This window comes from Oncorhynchus nerka, linkage group LG27, assembly GCF_034236695.1.
Source record: "Oncorhynchus nerka isolate Pitt River linkage group LG27, Oner_Uvic_2.0, whole genome shotgun sequence".
Lineage (NCBI taxonomy): Eukaryota > Metazoa > Chordata > Actinopteri > Salmoniformes > Salmonidae > Oncorhynchus > Oncorhynchus nerka.
Window position 1 is genome coordinate 89,145,861 of NC_088422.1, and position 18,619 is coordinate 89,164,479.

The 18,619-nt window shown below is 47.3% G+C and overlaps 2 protein-coding genes across 2 annotated transcripts in view; both read left to right on the forward strand.

Annotated features, from left to right (window-relative positions):
• The window catches only part of LOC115117941 (protein mono-ADP-ribosyltransferase PARP14-like), a 44,433-nt gene extending 41,902 nt beyond the window's left edge, over positions 1 to 2,531 (forward strand). Inside the window, exon 16 of the mRNA XM_065012258.1 lies at positions 1,264 to 2,531. Within this exon, the coding sequence (XP_064868330.1) occupies positions 1,264 to 1,547 (284 nt within the window). The 3' untranslated portion in view covers positions 1,548 to 2,531. The remainder of the gene's footprint in view (positions 1 to 1,263) is intronic.
• A 2,159-nt stretch (positions 2,532 to 4,690) lies between these two features.
• Positions 4,691 to 7,913, forward strand: snrpa1 (small nuclear ribonucleoprotein polypeptide A'). Its single transcript, XM_065012259.1, has 9 exons — positions 4,691 to 4,893; positions 5,056 to 5,203; positions 5,302 to 5,380; positions 5,620 to 5,666; positions 5,840 to 5,942; positions 6,313 to 6,392; positions 6,753 to 6,831; positions 7,219 to 7,312; positions 7,502 to 7,913. Exons 1-9 carry the CDS (start codon positions 4,812 to 4,814, stop codon positions 7,789 to 7,791), a joined length of 1,002 nt encoding a protein of 333 aa, XP_064868331.1. The 5' UTR covers positions 4,691 to 4,811; the 3' UTR covers positions 7,792 to 7,913.
• Positions 7,914 to 18,619: the final 10,706 nt, after the last annotated feature.

The following is an 18,619-nucleotide window of genomic DNA, read 5'->3' on the forward strand; positions in this document are numbered from 1 at the left end:
AAGGCAAGAACTGTTGGCGCAATTATTAGAAAATGGAAGAAGTTCAAGATGACGGTCAATCACCCTCGGTCTGGGGCTCCATGCAAGATCTCACCTCGTGGGGCATCAATGACCATGAGGAAGGTGAGGGATCAGCCCAGAACTACACTGCAGGACCTGGTCAATGACCTGAAGAGAGCTGGGACCACAGTCTCAAAGAAAACCATTAGTAACACACTACGCCGTCATGGATTAAAATCCTGCAGCGCACGCAAGGTCCCCCTGCTCAAGCCAGTGCATGTCCAGGCCCATCTGAAGTTTGCCAATGACCATCTGGAAGATCCAGAGGAGGAATGGGAGAAGGTCATGTGGTCTGATGAGACAAAAATAGAGCTTTTTAGTCTAAACTCCACTTGCCGTGTTTGGAGGAAGAAGAAGGATGAGTGCAACCCCAAGAACACCATCCCAACCGTGAAGCATGGAAGTGGAAACATCATTCTTTGGGGATGCTTTTCTGCAAAGGGGACAGGACGACTGCACCGTATTGAGGGGAGGATGGATGGGGCCATGTATCGCGAGATCTTGGCCAACAATCTCCTTCCCTCAGTATTGAAGATGGGTCGTGGCTGGGTCTTCCAGCATGACAACGACCCGAAACACACAGCCAGGGCAACTAAGGAGTGGCTCCGTAAGAAGCATCTCAAGGTTCTGGAGAGGCCTAGCCAGTCTCCAGACCTGAACCCAATAGAACATCTTTGGAGGGAGCTAAAAGTCCGCATTGCCCAGCGACAGCCCCGAAACCTGAAGGATCTGGAGAAGGTCTGTAGGGAGGAGTGGGAAAAAAACCCTGCTGCAGTGTGTGCAAACCTGGTCAAGAACTACAGGAAACGTATGATCTCTGTAATTACAAACAAAGGTTTCTGTACCAAATATTAAGTTATGCTTTTCTGATGTATCAAATATTTATGTCATGCAATAAAATGCAAATTAATTACTTAAAAATCATACAATGTGATTTTCTGGATGTTTGTTTTAGATTCCATCTTTCACAGTTGAAGTTTATTTATGATAAAAAAGTATAGACCTTTACATGCTTTGTAAGTAGGAAAACCTGCAAAATCGGCAGTGTATCAAATACTACTTCTCCCCACTGTATATATTGGCATGATGTTTTTGCACATTTTCTATTCAAATGCAATAAACTTTCTCCTGCATTTACTCTACAATCTGCAATGATTTAAAGGTTTAGAGAATTTCATAACTAGTCCAAAATATTTTTTGCAGCTGCATTGTATGGAGACGGCACCTACTTTGCTGTAAATGCTAAATACTCTGCCAGTGACAAATACTCAAAACCGGATCCCCAAGGCCAGAAGTACATGTACCTATGTCGGGTTCTGACTGGAGATTTCATAACAGGAACACTGGGGATGAAAGTACCTCCAACTAAAAGCACCACAAGTATTAATCTCTATGACAGTGTGACAGATAGTGTATCTCCACCATCCATGTTCATAATCTTCCATGACAGTCAGGCATATCCTGAGTACTTGATCACTTTCAAGTAGGGGTGGGGGCGATGTGGCCAATACGTTGTATTGATCTTTTACAACTTTTTGATCATACTGATACATCATAAATGACATCTCAATATGTAATTAGTTATCTGTAACTCATGTGGTTTAGCTGAAGTGGAATATCCAAAACCAAAATCCCACTGGGCAAAAGCTGGTTGAATAAATGTTGTTTCCACATCATTTCAACCAAAAATTTAACTGAAAAAAACTGAATCAACGTGGGAAACGGATTGGATTTGCAAAAAGAGATCAACGTAAGGGCATTTGAACCTAAATCCAATGACATGGTGACATTTGTTGTTAACAACTCAACCAAATATAATCAAAACTAGAAATTTAACTAACGTCTGTGCCCAGTGGGATCTGCTTTATAATTCAAATGCAATTTTTTGTATTTAAAAAAAAAACTTGTGACATGCTCTATATTGGAATATTCAGTCAAGTCAAACTCAAAATGTTTAGATAGTAACAATTTCAGCCTAGAAGGTTCTGTGATTTTTACTGATTCCATATCCACTTTGTTTGAATGTCTAAAACATCATCAGAACATCTAACTTCACAAAAAAATATTGAATAACATTCCCAGATAGCACAGATTAAGTAAAATCCTGGGCTAAAAGGCTATTTAAATGGAGATTCTCCATTGAGCATGCTTTTTTAGTCCAGGACTAGGCTTAATAATCTCTATCCAGGAAACCAGCCCTTAGTGTTTTCACTTGAACAGTAAGTAATCAGGTTTTGTGAAAGTTCACTTCAAGAAAGTAATAACCTTTGGCGGTTCTCAGAGAACACAATTCTTGCAAAGTGGGTCATAAACCATGGTGTTTGCCTTGTTGCATGCACATATTTGGATTATAAAGCCTTTCGGTTAATGAATAGTGAATATGGCTGTTCTGATAAATCTTGTGATAATGCTTCTTTCTTTTGGTCTACAATAAATGTAAAAATAAAGCTAAAATAAATATATTGCATTAACATGCTGTTTTCCCCCATTTTTAAATGTGTTGAGTCCTGGCAAAGACGGAGATCATTTACTGTGGACTGATGTGAACTACTGTTATTGTACATTCAACTTAAAGAAACGTTTGCACCTGAAATAATTTTGGTGTGGCACAGCAATACTAATGCAATCAAGACATCTTAGATTTGGTATTATTTTTATTTAAGGCGAACATGTAAAAACTAGGCAAGGGCAGTGAATCATTTCACAACTTGTAAAAGTTGAATATATTTGGTTCAGGAAAATTGCAACCAACAATGGCAAATGTATTGCGCCTTTGAACTTTGGTGTGAATCACTTCAACATTTCAGACCCTGAGAGGAATGAGCATAGAAATAGATACTGTAGAAAGTGACTGATTCTGTGTCTCTCCAGTCTGGTTGAAAAGCTTCATAGTGTCTGTATCCACTGCAGTTTTTTAATGAGGACATCTCTCACACAGTCATGCCATCATTACTGTTGTTGGGTGAGGAGTAAAGGTCTCTCCTCTAAATCACGCGTCAAGCTCATTCCACAGAGGGCTGAGTGTCTGTGGGTTTTCTCTCTCTGTGTCCCATACCTGTGGGACAGAGAGAGATCCCAGAGAGAAGAAAGGCAGGTAGCTTAGTAAAACTAATACAGTTTAGTATGTTCATTATCTTTGTAAAAGATTACATCCACACGCACAATTACCTCTGCACATGTATTGCCGCGTTTCGGTCAGTAACCAGCAAGACAAGACAGACAACAGAAATGTTGACAACACTCATCAGCAATGATGTCACGGTAAGTCTATTACACCTGTTTTATTTGAATGTACATATACTGTAGATCCTGTGTGCATGAGTCATCTTTTAGGATGAACTGAACTGTTATGGGGATGTTATTCCCAGCATCTCAAACAAGAGAGACAGACAGCATGGCAATGTGCATGTTAATGTTCATCTTCACATCACAACATATTCCACTATCAGTGTCCCACACACATTCATTCATTCCACACAGTTTTTTTAAAGTATCAAAATCCCTTAAATGTGGGTCCCACCCTTCCTTACCCTTCAAGATGAAATCATTTATTTCACTTTGATGCTGACCTAGCAGGTTGCTGGATACCCCCTCAGAACCCATGTCCATTATTTAACTACTCCTTTAAAAGACAATAAGCACACAATTGCAGAGCTAAGGCACCAGTCTGTTTATAACACATAAAAGGATGACCACACCATCAGAGGATTAGAGAGGGAAGAAATGGAGACGGGTCCCAATTATAGCAAAGATGGGGATGAGTTGCCCTGCTTACCGTCCTTTAGGTGAGGTGAAGCTGAGAAAAATCTATTAGTAACCTACCTGTGGGTAAATAACACGCTAAATGGGATTATCATTGTATATGAACAGAGGATATCTAATTGTAATTCAGAAACATGTTATGCCTAGTTGACTTTCAAATAAGTTGCCTTAACTGAGAAACCAAAAGATCACTGCACTCACTTATTGATATGTGTGTGGCTCAGTTGGTAGAGCATGGCACTAGCAACACCTGGGTTGTGGGATTGATTCCCATGGGGGGCCAGTAGGAAGCAATGTGAAAATATAGGTACTCATTACTGTAAGTTGCTCTGGATAAGAGCATCTGCTAAATTACTCAAATTCAACCAAATGAAGAGATGTAGTTTGACCGTGCAATCTCAATTATCATCTCGCCTCTTCCTCTGATAATACCAGTTGGATAACACCTAAACTGACCTGTGGGTGGCAGCAATGAGCCGGAAAGCATCTAGTCCGCCAGAAAGTTACAAGAAGATCCGGGATCCTTGGGACATCCCTACCCCATTAAAGATTACATTTTAAATCTTTAGGGTAAGGGTAGGGGTTAAGTTTAGGGTAGGGACGTCCCAATGATTCCAGATCTCACTGACTGAAGAAGAAGGGGCAATAGAGATGTGCAGCTATCTCGGTCTGGTGAAACCCTTATCAAGTGAATAAGGTTCTGGGAAGCTTCTAGACAAATACATAGTCACCCCCGTGAGATCCTGACAGTTGTCTTTGAATGATAATCAGTCATCATCAGACGCACTTATTGAACCTATTAAGATCTCAGCGCTAGAGCGCGCTCGATGAAATTTGACCAGTTATTAGTTTACACCGAGTTGCATTGTGGGAGTAGTCTTACTTCCGGGCGGCAGCGTGTTGAAAAAGCATTGTATAAGGACTGGATTTTTTTTTAAATCAAGAAACCCGCTTATTAACATATTTTGCTTTCCCAGTTAGCCGTCGATATGGTAAAATTATCGGCAGAGCTAATTGAGCAGGCTGCTCAATACACAAACCCCGTGCGCGACAGAGAGCTGGATCTGCGAGGTAAATAAACCTGCGCATTTCATGCTAGCTAGCTAGAAAAGCTAACTCTGGTTGGCTAGGCCTTCGCACTGTAATAAGTGATGGATAGTGATTGCTAACTGCTAGCTACACCACCAAAACTGTCTGGCTAACCTTATGCTGGTATGCTCTGCTCTCATTTAGGTTACAAAATTCCTGTACTTGAAAACCTTGGGGCTACACTTGACCAGTTTGATACCATCGATTTCTCTGACAATGAAATCAGAAAACTGGACGGCTTCCCTTTGCTCAAGAGGCTCAAAACGTTGCTCATGAACAACAACAGAATATGGTAATTTTCGCAGCAATTGTGTTGTCTAGGATTGCTAGAATTCGTTTTAAGGTTAGCTTCCTAGTTAGCTATCACTGTGGTTTGTGTGCTCCCCACAGTCGTGTTGGTGAAAACCTTGAACAGGCATTGCCGAGTATGAGGGAGCTGATCCTCACAAGCAACAACATCCAGGAATTGGTGCGTTATCATACATCCCATCAGTGAATGGGTCAAGGCCTTATCTGATCAGATCTTTTAAAATAATTACTGATTGGGAGCATTTTACTTATGCATGTTGTTGATTGGAAAAATATGACCTGTGCTGTTATTTAGCAATATTTGTGACATGAGTGTGCTCCTGTGTTCAATTACAGCGGTTGAACCATCGATTTATTTTTAATGTGTTGGCATGTTTTTAAATGTGCTTTTACCTCCAGGGTGATTTGGATCCGCTAGCCTCAGTGAAGACATTGACCCTTCTCAGGTATCTCATGATCAATACTTGCCTCTACTACAACACCTAGTTAAGTCAGATTCATGCATTAGGTTGCTATCAATTTCACTGTAAATTGCAGGACAAGATGAGTTGCTATATTTGTGCACCTAAATCCTGTGTTTTGTGAGTCAATATCGTAATCTCTGATTTTGACATCTCAGTCTCCTAAGGAATCCAGTAACCAACAAGAAACACTACAGGCTCTATGTCATCAACAAAATCCCCCAGATTCACGTGCTTGACTTCCAGAAGGTCAAGTTAAAGGTAAGTGCATGCCATCGTTCAGAAACTAAATATAGAAAAGCGTTGTCATTACCAGGTCCAAAGGGTGGTCGTCTATAACACAGGTCAGGTTGTATGAAACAACGTTGTTTTTTGTAATGATGTAGGCCTTTAGTCAGGGCAAACAATCACATACCGTTGGACTTGGCCTACGAAGGCCCTAGTTTTTCATCTTTGCAGTGCAATGATAAAGAAGCCTGCAGAATAGAAGGAAATGTATAGGAGAGCTCTGTCTTCCATACAGAGAGTGCTGTATTTGTATGTTTTTCCCAAACCTCTGTCCATCCTTCTCGTGAAGGTGTCGTTGTCTGATTGGAAAAGCTCTCACTTTAACTGTGATGTATTACCATAGGAGCGTCAGGAGGCGGAGAAAATGTTCAAGGGCAAACGAGGTGCTCAGCTTGCAAAGGATATTGCCAAGCGGACCAAAACGTAAGATGAAAGTCCCTGTCGGACGGCAGCTCCTTAGAATCACTGGACACTGGCTGGTGGGGGTGTCGGACAATCACCGGAACACTCTAGAATTGGACTATCTGCACCACCGATCACTCTTATAGATGGGGTGTTGCGTAGCAACTGGAGTATCTAAATATGTGTTGACCCAACTACTGTAAACACCCCCCATGCAACAGTGTTTCTTAGGAGCGCCGTCTCAATGGCATTTCCTGTCGTATCAGTTTATTTGACTCAATAAGAAAAGATACTACACCTGAGATACTACACTGGTTGAGAGGCTAGAGAAGCACCCATCCCCTCCATGTTCTCTCTAACTCTGCTGGTGTGTGTTCTCAGGTTCACCCCCGGAGCTGCTGTGCAGCAGCCTGAGAAGAAGAAGATGGGACCGTCTCCCGCTGACGTGGAAGCGATCAAGGCACTTCATAATTTATTTATACATTTTATTTAGCGCCAGAAAATGTACACTCGCTGTGTAGTTTGTTGCTTTTGGCGAGCTTTCATTCCACAGATTGTGTGTTCAAACTCATTGCAACACATGGATTAGACCTACGTCATTGTTTTCAGACTGTGACACACTATGGTGTGGACAGCTCAGTTTCTATACCACTATTCCATTGACCTAATGTAATGTTCACAATTTTAATGGTCAATTTATGGTCTGCTAAACAAATGAATGTAACGGGACTGGCAATCTACTCTAATGGTTCTTTCAAAAAGAGTCTGTTCATCAAAACCGAAATGCCCATCTAATGTAATCATTCTGTATGTATGAACTAATACATTTGTTCTGTGCCCTACCCAGAATGCAATAGCTAACGCCTCGTCTCTGGCCGAGGTGGAGAGGTTGAAGGGGATGCTGCAGGCTGGTCAGATCCCCGGACGGGAGGTCAGACAAGGTGTGTACAGGCGACTAGATCTTCTCCATATGACATGTCCAAGGCATGTACTGTGTGTCTGTCATGTCCTGCGTTGTCTGAGTATTTAAATGAGCCATCGATGGACAAAGTAAAGAGCATTATGGGGCAGAGGGGTTTGCATATATGGTTCTTTGACTGGTTCCGGACTTTATTTCTCTTGTGTTGCAGTCCCCCCGGAAATGGTGGAGGTGGAAGAGGAAGAGGAGGAGAACGGGGTTGTACATATGCAACGAGAGATACAGACAGAGGAAGGAAATGGAGTGGAGGAGATGGAAGAGGATGTGGTGGAGGAGGTACAGGGAAAGGTGGAGGAAGTAGATGTCAAGGAGGTGGAGGAGTTAGAAAAGGAAGAAGTGGAGGAGAAAGAAGAGGGGGAGGAGGGTGAAAAACATGAGTCTGAGGAAGATGAGTCTGAGGACGATGATATGGATGAAGACTCACCGGTTAACGGATCATGATCGTTTTATGCAGATCTCAAGTCTTGCTTGATTTGTAAGTTTATATTTGTTGAGCATGCATGTAATGCCATTTTTGTTATTTTGAGAAATGAAAATACAATAAACATTTTTTTACAAAACAATGCAACCAATGATTACTGATCCAGAATAAACTGATGTCTATACAGTCTTATCTAATACAGGCATACATTTGTTAATACATTTCCAGATTTTATTTCACTTTAAAATGGTGTGGTATATTTTATTGATCAGTGGATTTTTTTTAAATATCAGACTTCTTATTGCACACAGTGAGTCCATGCAACTTATGTGACTTAAACACATTTTTACTCCTGAACTTATTATTTAGGCTTGCAATAACAAAGGGATGGAATACTTGACACAAAACATTTCAGCTTTAAATGTTTAATTTGTAAAAACAATTCGACATCAACAGTAAGATGGTGCCGACAGAGATGGTCGCCCCGCTTCAGGTCCTTAGGACACTGCAGTAATTTGTTTTTTTTTGTATTTCTTACATTGTTTGCCCAGAAAATCTGCCATCACTGACTGGCTGCTGCCAACATACAGACACATCTGCCATCACTGACTGGCTGCTGCCAACATACAGACACATCTGCCATCACTGACTGGCTGCTGCCAACATACAGACACATCTGCCATCACTGACTGGCTGCTGCCAACATACAGACACATCTGACATCACTGACTGGCTGCTGCCAACATACAGACACATCTGCCATCACTGACTGGCTGCTGCCAACATACAGACACATCTGCCATCACTGACTGGCTGCTGCTGCCAACATACAGACACATCTGCCATCACTGACTGGCTGCTGCCAACATACAGACACATCTGCCATCACTGACTGGCTGCTGCCAACATAACATACAGACACATCATCACTGACTGGCTGCTGCCAACATACAGACACATCTGACATCACTGACTGGCTGCTGCCAACATACAGACACATCTGCCATCACTGACTGGCTGCTGCCAACATACAGACACATCTGCCATCACTGACTGGCTGCTGCCAACATACAGACACATCTGCCATCACTGACTGGCTGCTGCCAACATACAGACACATCTGACATCACTGACTGGCTGCTGCCAACATACAGACACATCTGCCATCACTGACTGGCTGCTGCCAACATACAGACACATCTGACATCACTGACTGGCTGCTGCCAACATACAGACACATCTGCCATCACTGACTGGCTGCTGCCAACATACAGACACATCTGCCATCACTGACTGGCTGCTGCCAACATACAGACACATCTGCCATCACTGACTGGCTGCTGCCAACATACAGACACATCTGCCATCACTGACTGGCTGCTGCCAACATACAGACACATCTGCCATCACTGACTGGCTGCTGCCAACACATCTGCCATCACTGACTGGCTGCTGCCAACATCTCTGCCATCACTGACTGGCTGCTGCCAACATACAGACACATCTGACATCACTGACTGGCTGCTGCCAACATACAGACACATCTGCCATCACTGACTGGCTGCTGCCAACATACAGACACATCTGCCATCACTGACTGGCTGCTGCCAACATACAGACACATCTGCCATCACTGACTGGCTGCTGCCAACATACAGACACATCTGCCATCACTGACTGGCTGCTGCCAACATACAACACATCTGCCATCACTGACTGGCTGCTGCCAACATCTCTGCCATCACTGACTGGCTGCTGCCAACATACAGACACATCTGCCATCACTGACTGGCTGCTGCCAACATACAGACACATCTGCCATCACTGACTGGCTGCTGCCAACATACAGACACATCTGACATCACTGACTGGCTGCTGCCAACATACAGACACATCTGCCATCACTGACTGGCTGCTGCCAACATACAGACACATCTGCCATCACTGACTGGCTGCTGCCAACATACAGACACATCTGCCATCACTGACTGGCTGCTGCCAACATACAGACACATCTGCCATCACTGACTGGCTGCTGCCAACATACAGACACATCTGACATCACTGACTGGCTGCTGCCAACATACAGACACATCTGCCATCACTGACTGGCTGCTGCCAACATACAGACACATCTGCCATCACTGACTGGCTGCTGCCAACATGGCTGCTGCCAACACAGACACATCTGCCATCACTGACTGGCTGCTGCCAACATCACACATCTGACATCACTGACTGGCTGCTGCCAACATACAGACACATCTGCCATCACTGACTGGCTGCTGCCAACATACAGACACATCTGCCATCACTGACTGGCTGCTGCCAACATACAGACACATCTGCCATCACTGACTGGCTGCTGCCAACATACAGACACATCTGCCATCACTGACTGGCTGCTGCCAACATACAGACACATCTGCCATCACTGACTGGCTGCTGCCAACATACAGACACATCTGACATCACTGACTGGCTGCTGCCAACATACAGACACATCTGCCATCACTGACTGGCTGCTGCCAACATACAGACACATCTGCCATCACTGACTGGCTGCTGCCAACATACAGACACATCTGACATCACTGACTGGCTGCTGCCAACATACAGACACATCTGACATCACTGACTGGCTGCTGCCAACATACAGACACATCTGCCATCACTGACTGGCTGCTGCCAACATACAGACACATCTGCCATCACTGACTGGCTGCTGCCAACATACAGACACATCTGCCATCACTGACTGGCTGCTGCCAACATACAGACACATCTGCCATCACTGACTGGCTGCTGCCAACATACAGACACATCTGCCATCACTGACTGGCTGCTGCCAACATACAGACACATCTGCCATCACTGACTGGCTGCTGCCAACATCACACATCTGCCATCACTGACTGCTGCTGCCAACATACAGACACATCTGCCATCACTGACTGGCTGCTGCCAACATACAGACACATCTGCCATCACTGACTGGCTGCTGCCAACATACAGACACATCTGCCATCACTGACTGGCTGCTGCCAACATACAGACACATCTGCCATCACTGACACATCTGGCATCACTGACTGGCTGCTGCCAACATACAGACACATCTGCCATCACTGCCATCACTGACTGGCTGCTGCCAACATACAGACACATCTGCCATCACTGACTGGCTGCTGCCAACATGACAGACACATCTGCCATCACTGACTGGCTGCTGCCAACATACAGACACATCTGCCATCATACTGGCTGCTGCCAACATACAGACACATCTGCCATCACTGACTGGCTGCTGCCAACATACAGACACATCTGCCATCACTGACTGGCTGCTGCCAACATACAGACACATCTGCCATCACTGACTGGCTGCTGCCAACATACAGACACATCTGCCATCACTGACTGGCTGCTGCCAACATACAGACACATCTGCCATCACTGACTGGCTGCTGCCAACATACAGACATCTGCCATCACTGACTGGCTGCTGCCAACATACAGACACATCTGCCATCACTGACTGGCTGCTGCCAACATACAGACACATCTGCCATCACTGACTGGCTGCTGCCAACATACAGACACATCTGCCATCACTGACTGGCTGCTGCCAACATACAGACACATCTGCCATCACTGACTGGCTGCTGCCAACATACAGACACATCTGCCATCACTGACTGGCTGCTGCCAACATACAGACACATCTGCCATCACTGACTGGCTGCTGCCAACATACATACATCTGACATCACTGACTGGCTGCTGCCAACATACAGACACATCTGCCATCACTGACTGGCTGCTGCCAACATACAGACACATCTGCCATCACTGACTGGCTGCTGCCAACATACAGACACATCTGCATCACTGACTGGCTGCTGCCAACATACAGACACATCTGCCATCACTGACTGGCTGCTGCCAACATACAGACACATCTGCCATCACTGACTGGCTGCCAACATACAGACACATCTGCCATCACTGACTGGCTGCTGCCAACATACAGACACATCTGCCATCACTGACTGGCTGCTGCCAACATACAGACACATCTGCCATCACTGACTGGCTGCTGCCAACATACAGACACATCTGCCATCACTGACTGGCTGCTGCCAACATACAGACACATCTGCCATCACTGACTGGCTGCTGCCAACATACAGACACATCTGCCATCACTGACTGGCTGCTGCCAACATACAGACACATCTGCCATCACTGACTGGCTGCTGCCAACATACAGACACATCTGCCATCACTGACTGGCTGCTGCCAACATACAGACACATCTGCCATCACTGACTGGCTGCTGCCAACATACAGACACATCTGCCATCACTGACTGGCTGCTGCCAACATACAGACACATCTGCCATCACTGACTGGCTGCTGCCAACATACAGACACATCTGCCATCACTGACTGGCTGCTGCCAACATACAGACACATCTGCCATCACTGACTGGCTGCTGCCAACATACAGACACATCTGCCATCACTGACTGGCTGCTGCCAACATACAGACACATCTGCCATCAGGCTGCTGCCAACATACAGACACATCTGCCATCACTGACTGGCTGCTGCCAACATACAGACAAATCTGCCATCACTGACTGGCTGCTGCCAACATACAGACACATCTGACATCACTGACTGGCTGCTGCCAACATACAGACACATCTGCCATCACTGACTGGCTGCTGCCAACATACAGACACATCTGCCATCACTGACTGGCTGCTGCCAACATACAGACACATCTGCCATCACTGACTGGCTGCTGCCAACATACAGACACATCTGCCATCACTGACTGGCTGCTGCCAACATACAGACACATCTGCCATCACTGACTGGCTGCTGCCAACATACAGACACATCTGCCATCACTGACTGGCTGCTGCCAACATACAGACACATCTGCCATCACTGACTGGCTGCTGCCAACATACAGACATCTGACATCACTGACTGGCTGCCAACATCACACATCTGACTGGCTGCTGCCAACATACAGACACATCTGACCATCACTGACTGGCTGCTGCCAACATACAGACACATCTGCCATCACTGACTGGCTGCTGCCAACATACAGACACATCTGCCATCACTGACTGGCTGCTGCCAACATACAGACACATCTGCCATCACTGACTGGCTGCTCTGCCAACATAACAGACACATCTGCCATCACTGACTGGCTGCTGCCAACATACAGACACATCTGCCATCACTGACTGGCTGCTGCCAACATACAGACACATCTGACATCACTGACTGGCTGCTGCCAACATACAGACACATCTGCCATCACTGACTGGCTGCTGCCAACATACAGACACATCTGCCATCACTGACTGGCTGCTGCCAACATACAGACACATCTGCCATCACTGACTGGCTGCTGCCAACATACAGACACATCTGCCATCACTGACTGGCTGCTGCCAACATACAGACACATCTGCCATCACTGACTGGCTGCTGCCAACATACAGACACATCTGCCATCACTGACTGGCTGCTGCCAACATACAGACACATCTGCCATCACTGACTGGCTGCTGCCAACATACAGACACATCTGCCATCACTGACTGGCTGCCAACATACAGACACATCTGCCATCACTGACTGGCTGCTGCCAACATACAGACACATCTGCCATCACTGACTGGCTGCTGCCAACATACAGACACATCTGCCATCACTGACTGGCTGCTGCCAACATACAGACACATCTGCCATCACTGACTGGCTGCTGCCAACATACAGACACATCTGCCATCACTGACTGGCTGCTGCCAACATACAGACACATCTGCCATCACTGACTGGCTGCTGCCAACATACAGACACATCTGCAACTGGCTGCTGCCATCACAGACACATCTGCCATCACTGACTGGCTGCTGCCAACATACAGACACATCTGCCATCACTGACTGGCTGCTGCCAACATACAGACACATCTGCCATCACTGACTGGCTGCTGCCAACATACAGACACATCTGCCATCACTGACTGGCTGCTGCCAACATACAGACACATCTGCCATCACTGACTGGCTGCTGCCAACATACAGACACATCTGCCATCACTGACTGGCTGCTGCCAACATACAGACACATCTGCCATCACTGACTGGCTGCTGCCAACATACAGACACATCTGCCATCACTGACTGGCTGCTGCCAACATACAGACACATCTGACAACTGCTACAGACACATCTGCCATCACTGATCACCAACATGACTGGCATCACTGCTGCTGCTGCCAACATACAGACACATCTGCCATCACTGACTGGCTGCTGCCAACATACAGACACATCTGCCATCACTGACTGGCTGCTGCCAACATACAGACACATCTGCCATCACTGACTGGCTGCTGCCAACATACAGACACATCTGCCATCACTGACTGGCTGCTCTGCCAACATACAGACACATCTGCCATCACTGACTGGCTGCTGCCAACATACAGACACATCTGCCATCACTGACTGGCTGCTGCCAACATACAGACACATCTGCCATCACTGACTGGCTGCTGCCAACATACAGACACATCTGCCATCACTGACTGGCTGCTGCCAACATACAGACACATCTGCCATCACTGACTGGCTGCTGCCAACATACAGACACATCTGCCATCACTGACTGGCTGCTGCCAACATACAGACACATCTGCCATCACTGACTGGCTGCTGCCAACATACAGCCATCACTGATCTGACACATCTGCCATCACTGACTGGCTGCTGCCAACATACAGACACATCTGCCATCACTGACTGGCTGACACATCTGCCAACATACAGACACATCTGCCATCACTGACTGGCTGCTGCCAACATACAGACACATCTGCCATCACTGACTGGCTGCTGCCAACATACAGACACATCTGCCATCACTGACTGGCTGCTGCCAACATACAGACACATCTGCCATCACTGACTGGCTGCTGCCAACATACAGACACATCTGCCATCACTGACTGGCTGCTGCCAACATACAGACACATCTGCCATCACTGACTGGCTGCTGCCAACATACAGACACATCTGCCATCACTGACTGGCTGCTGCCAACATACAGACACATCTGCCATCACTGACTGGCTGCTGCCAACATACAGACACATCTGCCATCACTGACTGGCTGCTGCCAACATACAGACACATCTGCCATCACTGACTGGCTGCTGCCAACATACAGACACATCTGCCATCACTGACTGGCTGCTGCCAACATACAGACACATCTGCCATCACTGACTGGCTGCTGCCAACATACAGACACATCTGCCATCACTGACTGGCTCTGCCAACATACAGACATCTGCATCACTGACTGGCTGCTGCCAACATACAGACACATCTGCCATCACTGACTGGCTGCTGCCAACATACAGACACATCTGCCATCACTGACTGGCTGCTGCCAACATACAGACACATCTGCCATCACTGACTGGCTGCTGCCAACATACAGACACATCTGCCATCACTGACTGGCTGCTGCCAACATACAGACACATCTGCCATCACTGACTGGCTGCTGCCAACATACAGACACATCTGCCATCACTGACTGGCTGCTGCCAACATACAGACATCACTGACTGGCTGCCAACATCACTGACATCACTGACTGGCTGCTGCCAACATACAGACACATCTGCCATCACTGACTGGCTGCTGCCAACATACAGACACATCTGCCATCACTGACTGGCTGCTGCCAACATACAGACACATCTGCCATCACTGACTGGCTGCTGCCAACATACAGACACATCTGCCATCACTGACTGGCTGCTGCCAACATACAGACACATCTGCCATCACTGACTGGCTGCTGCCAACATGGCACATCTGCCATCACTGACTGGCTGCTGCCAACATACAGACACATCTGCCATCACTGACTGGCTGCTGCCAACATACAGACACATCTGCCATCACTGACTGGCTGCTGCCAACATACAGACACATCTGCCATCACTGACTGGCTGCTGCCAACATACAGACACATCTGCCATCACTGACTGGCTGCTGCCAACATACAGACACATCTGCCATCACTGACTGGCTGCTGCCAACATACAGACACATCTGCCATCACTGACTGGCTGCTGCCAACATACAGACACATCTGCCATCACTGACTGGCTGCTGCCAACATACAGACACATCTGCCATCACTGACTGGCTGCTGCCAACATACAGACACATCTGCCATCACTGACTGGCTGCTGCCAACATACAGACACATCTGCCATCACTGACTGGCTGCTGCCAACATACAGACACATCTGCCATCACTGACTGGCTGCTGCCAACATACAGACACATCTGCCATCACTGACTGGCTGCTGCCAACATACAGACACATCTGCCATCACTGACTGGCTGCTGCCAACATACAGACACATCTGCCATCACTGACTGGCTGCTGCCAACATACAGACACATCTGCCATCACTGACTGGCTGCTGCCAACATACAGACACATCTGCCATCACTGACTGGCTGCTGCCAACATACAGACACATCTGCCATCACTGACTGGCTGCTGCCAACATACAGACACATCTGCCATCACTGACTGGCTCTGCTGCCAACATGACACATCTGCCATCACTGACTGGCTGCTGCAACATACAGACACATCTGCCATCACTGATCTGGCTGCTGCCAACATACAGACACATCTGCCATCACTGACTGGCTGCTGCCAACATACAGACACATCTGCCATCACTGACTGGCTGCTGCCAACATACAGACACATCTGCCATCACTGACTGGCTGCTGCCAACATACAGACACATCTGCCATCACTGACTGGCTGCTGCCAACATACAGACACATCTGCCATCACTGACTGGCTGCTCTGCCAACATACAGACACATCTGCCATCACTGACTGGCTGCTGCCAACATACAGACACATCTGCCATCACTGACTGGCTGCTGCCAACATACAGACACATCTGCCATCACTGACTGGCTGCTGCCAACATACAGACACATCTGCCATCACTGACTGGCTGCTGCCAACATACAGACACATCTGCCATCACTGACTGGCTGCTGCCAACATACAGACACATCTGCCATCACTGACTGGCTGCTGCCAACATACAGACACATCTGCCATCACTGACTGGCTGCTGCCAACATACAGACACATCTGCCATCACTGACTGGCTGCTGCCAACATACAGACACATCTGACATCACTGACTGGCTGCCAACATACAGACACATCTGCCATCACTGACTGGCTGCTGCCAACATACAGACACATCTGCCATCACTGACTGGCTGCTGCCAACATACAGACACATCTGCCATCACTGACTGGCTGCTGCCAACATACAGACACATCTGCCATCACTGACTGGCTGCTGCCAACATACAGACACATCTGCCATCACTGACTGGCTGCTGCCAACATACAGACACATCTGCCATCACTGACTGGCTGCTGCCAACATACAGACACATCTGCCATCACTGACTGGCTGCTGCCAACATACAGACACATCTGCCATCACTGACTGGCTGCTGCCAACATACAGACACATCTGACCATCACTGACTGGCTGGACACATCTGCCATCACTGACTGGCTGCTGCCAACATACAGACACATCTGCCACTGACACTGCCAACATACAGACACATCTGCCATCACTGACTGGCTGCAACATACAGACACATCTGCCATCACTGACTGGCTGCTGCCAACATACAGACACATCTGCCATCACTGACTGGCTGCTGCCAACATACAGACACATCTGCCATCACTGACTGGCTGCTGCCAACATACAGACACATCTGCCATCACTGACTGGCTGCTGCCAACATACAGACACATCTGACATCACTGACTGGCTGCTGCCAACATACAGACACATCTGCCATCACTGACTGGCTGCTGCCAACATACAGACACATCTGCCATCACTGACTGGCTGCTGCCAACATACAGACACATCTGCCATCACTGACTGGCTGCTGCCAACATACAGACACATCTGCCATCACTGACTGGCTGCTGCCAACATACAGACACATCTGCCATCACTGACTGGCTGCTGCCATCACACATCTGACTCACTGGCTGCTGCCAACATACAGACACATCTGCCATCACTGACTGGCTGCTGCCAACATACAGACACATCTGCCATCACTGACTGGCTGCTGCCAACATACAGACACATCTGCCATCACTGACTGGCTGCTGCCAACATACAGACACATCTGCCATCACTGACTGGCTGCTGCCAACATACAGACACATCTGCCATCACTGACTGGCTGCTGCCAACATACAGACACATCTGCCATCACTGACTGGCTGCTGCCAACATACAGACACATCTGACATCACTGACTGGCTGCTGCCAACATACAGACACATCTGCCATCACTGACTGGCTGCTGCCAACATACAGACACATCTGCCATCACTGACTGGCTGCTGCCAACATACAGACACATCTGCCATCACTGACTGGCTGCTGCCAACATACAGACACATCTGCCATCACTGACTGGCTGCTGCCAACATACAGACACATCTGCCATCACTGACTGGCTGCTGCCAACATACAGACACATCTGCCATCACTGACTGGCTGCTGCCAACATACAGACACATCTGCCATCACTGACTGGCTGACTGGCCAACATACAGACACATCTGCCATCACTGACTGGCTGCTGCCAACATACAGACACATCTGCCATCACTGACTGGCTGCTGCCAACATACAGA

What these genes read in the sequence shown, in the direction of transcription:
- snrpa1 (XM_065012259.1), top strand. Translation starts at nt 4,812, where the DNA reads ATGGTAAAATTATCGGCAGAGCTAATTGAGCAGGCTGCTCAATACACA. An exon ending in ATGAACAACAACAGAATATG is followed by an intron (nt 5,204 to 5,301) that starts GTAATTTTCGCA and finishes TGCTCCCCACAG; the next exon opens with TCGTGTTGGTGAAAACCTTG. An exon ending in CGGACGGGAGGTCAGACAAG is followed by an intron (nt 7,313 to 7,501) that starts GTGTGTACAGGC and finishes CTTGTGTTGCAG; the next exon opens with TCCCCCCGGAAATGGTGGAG.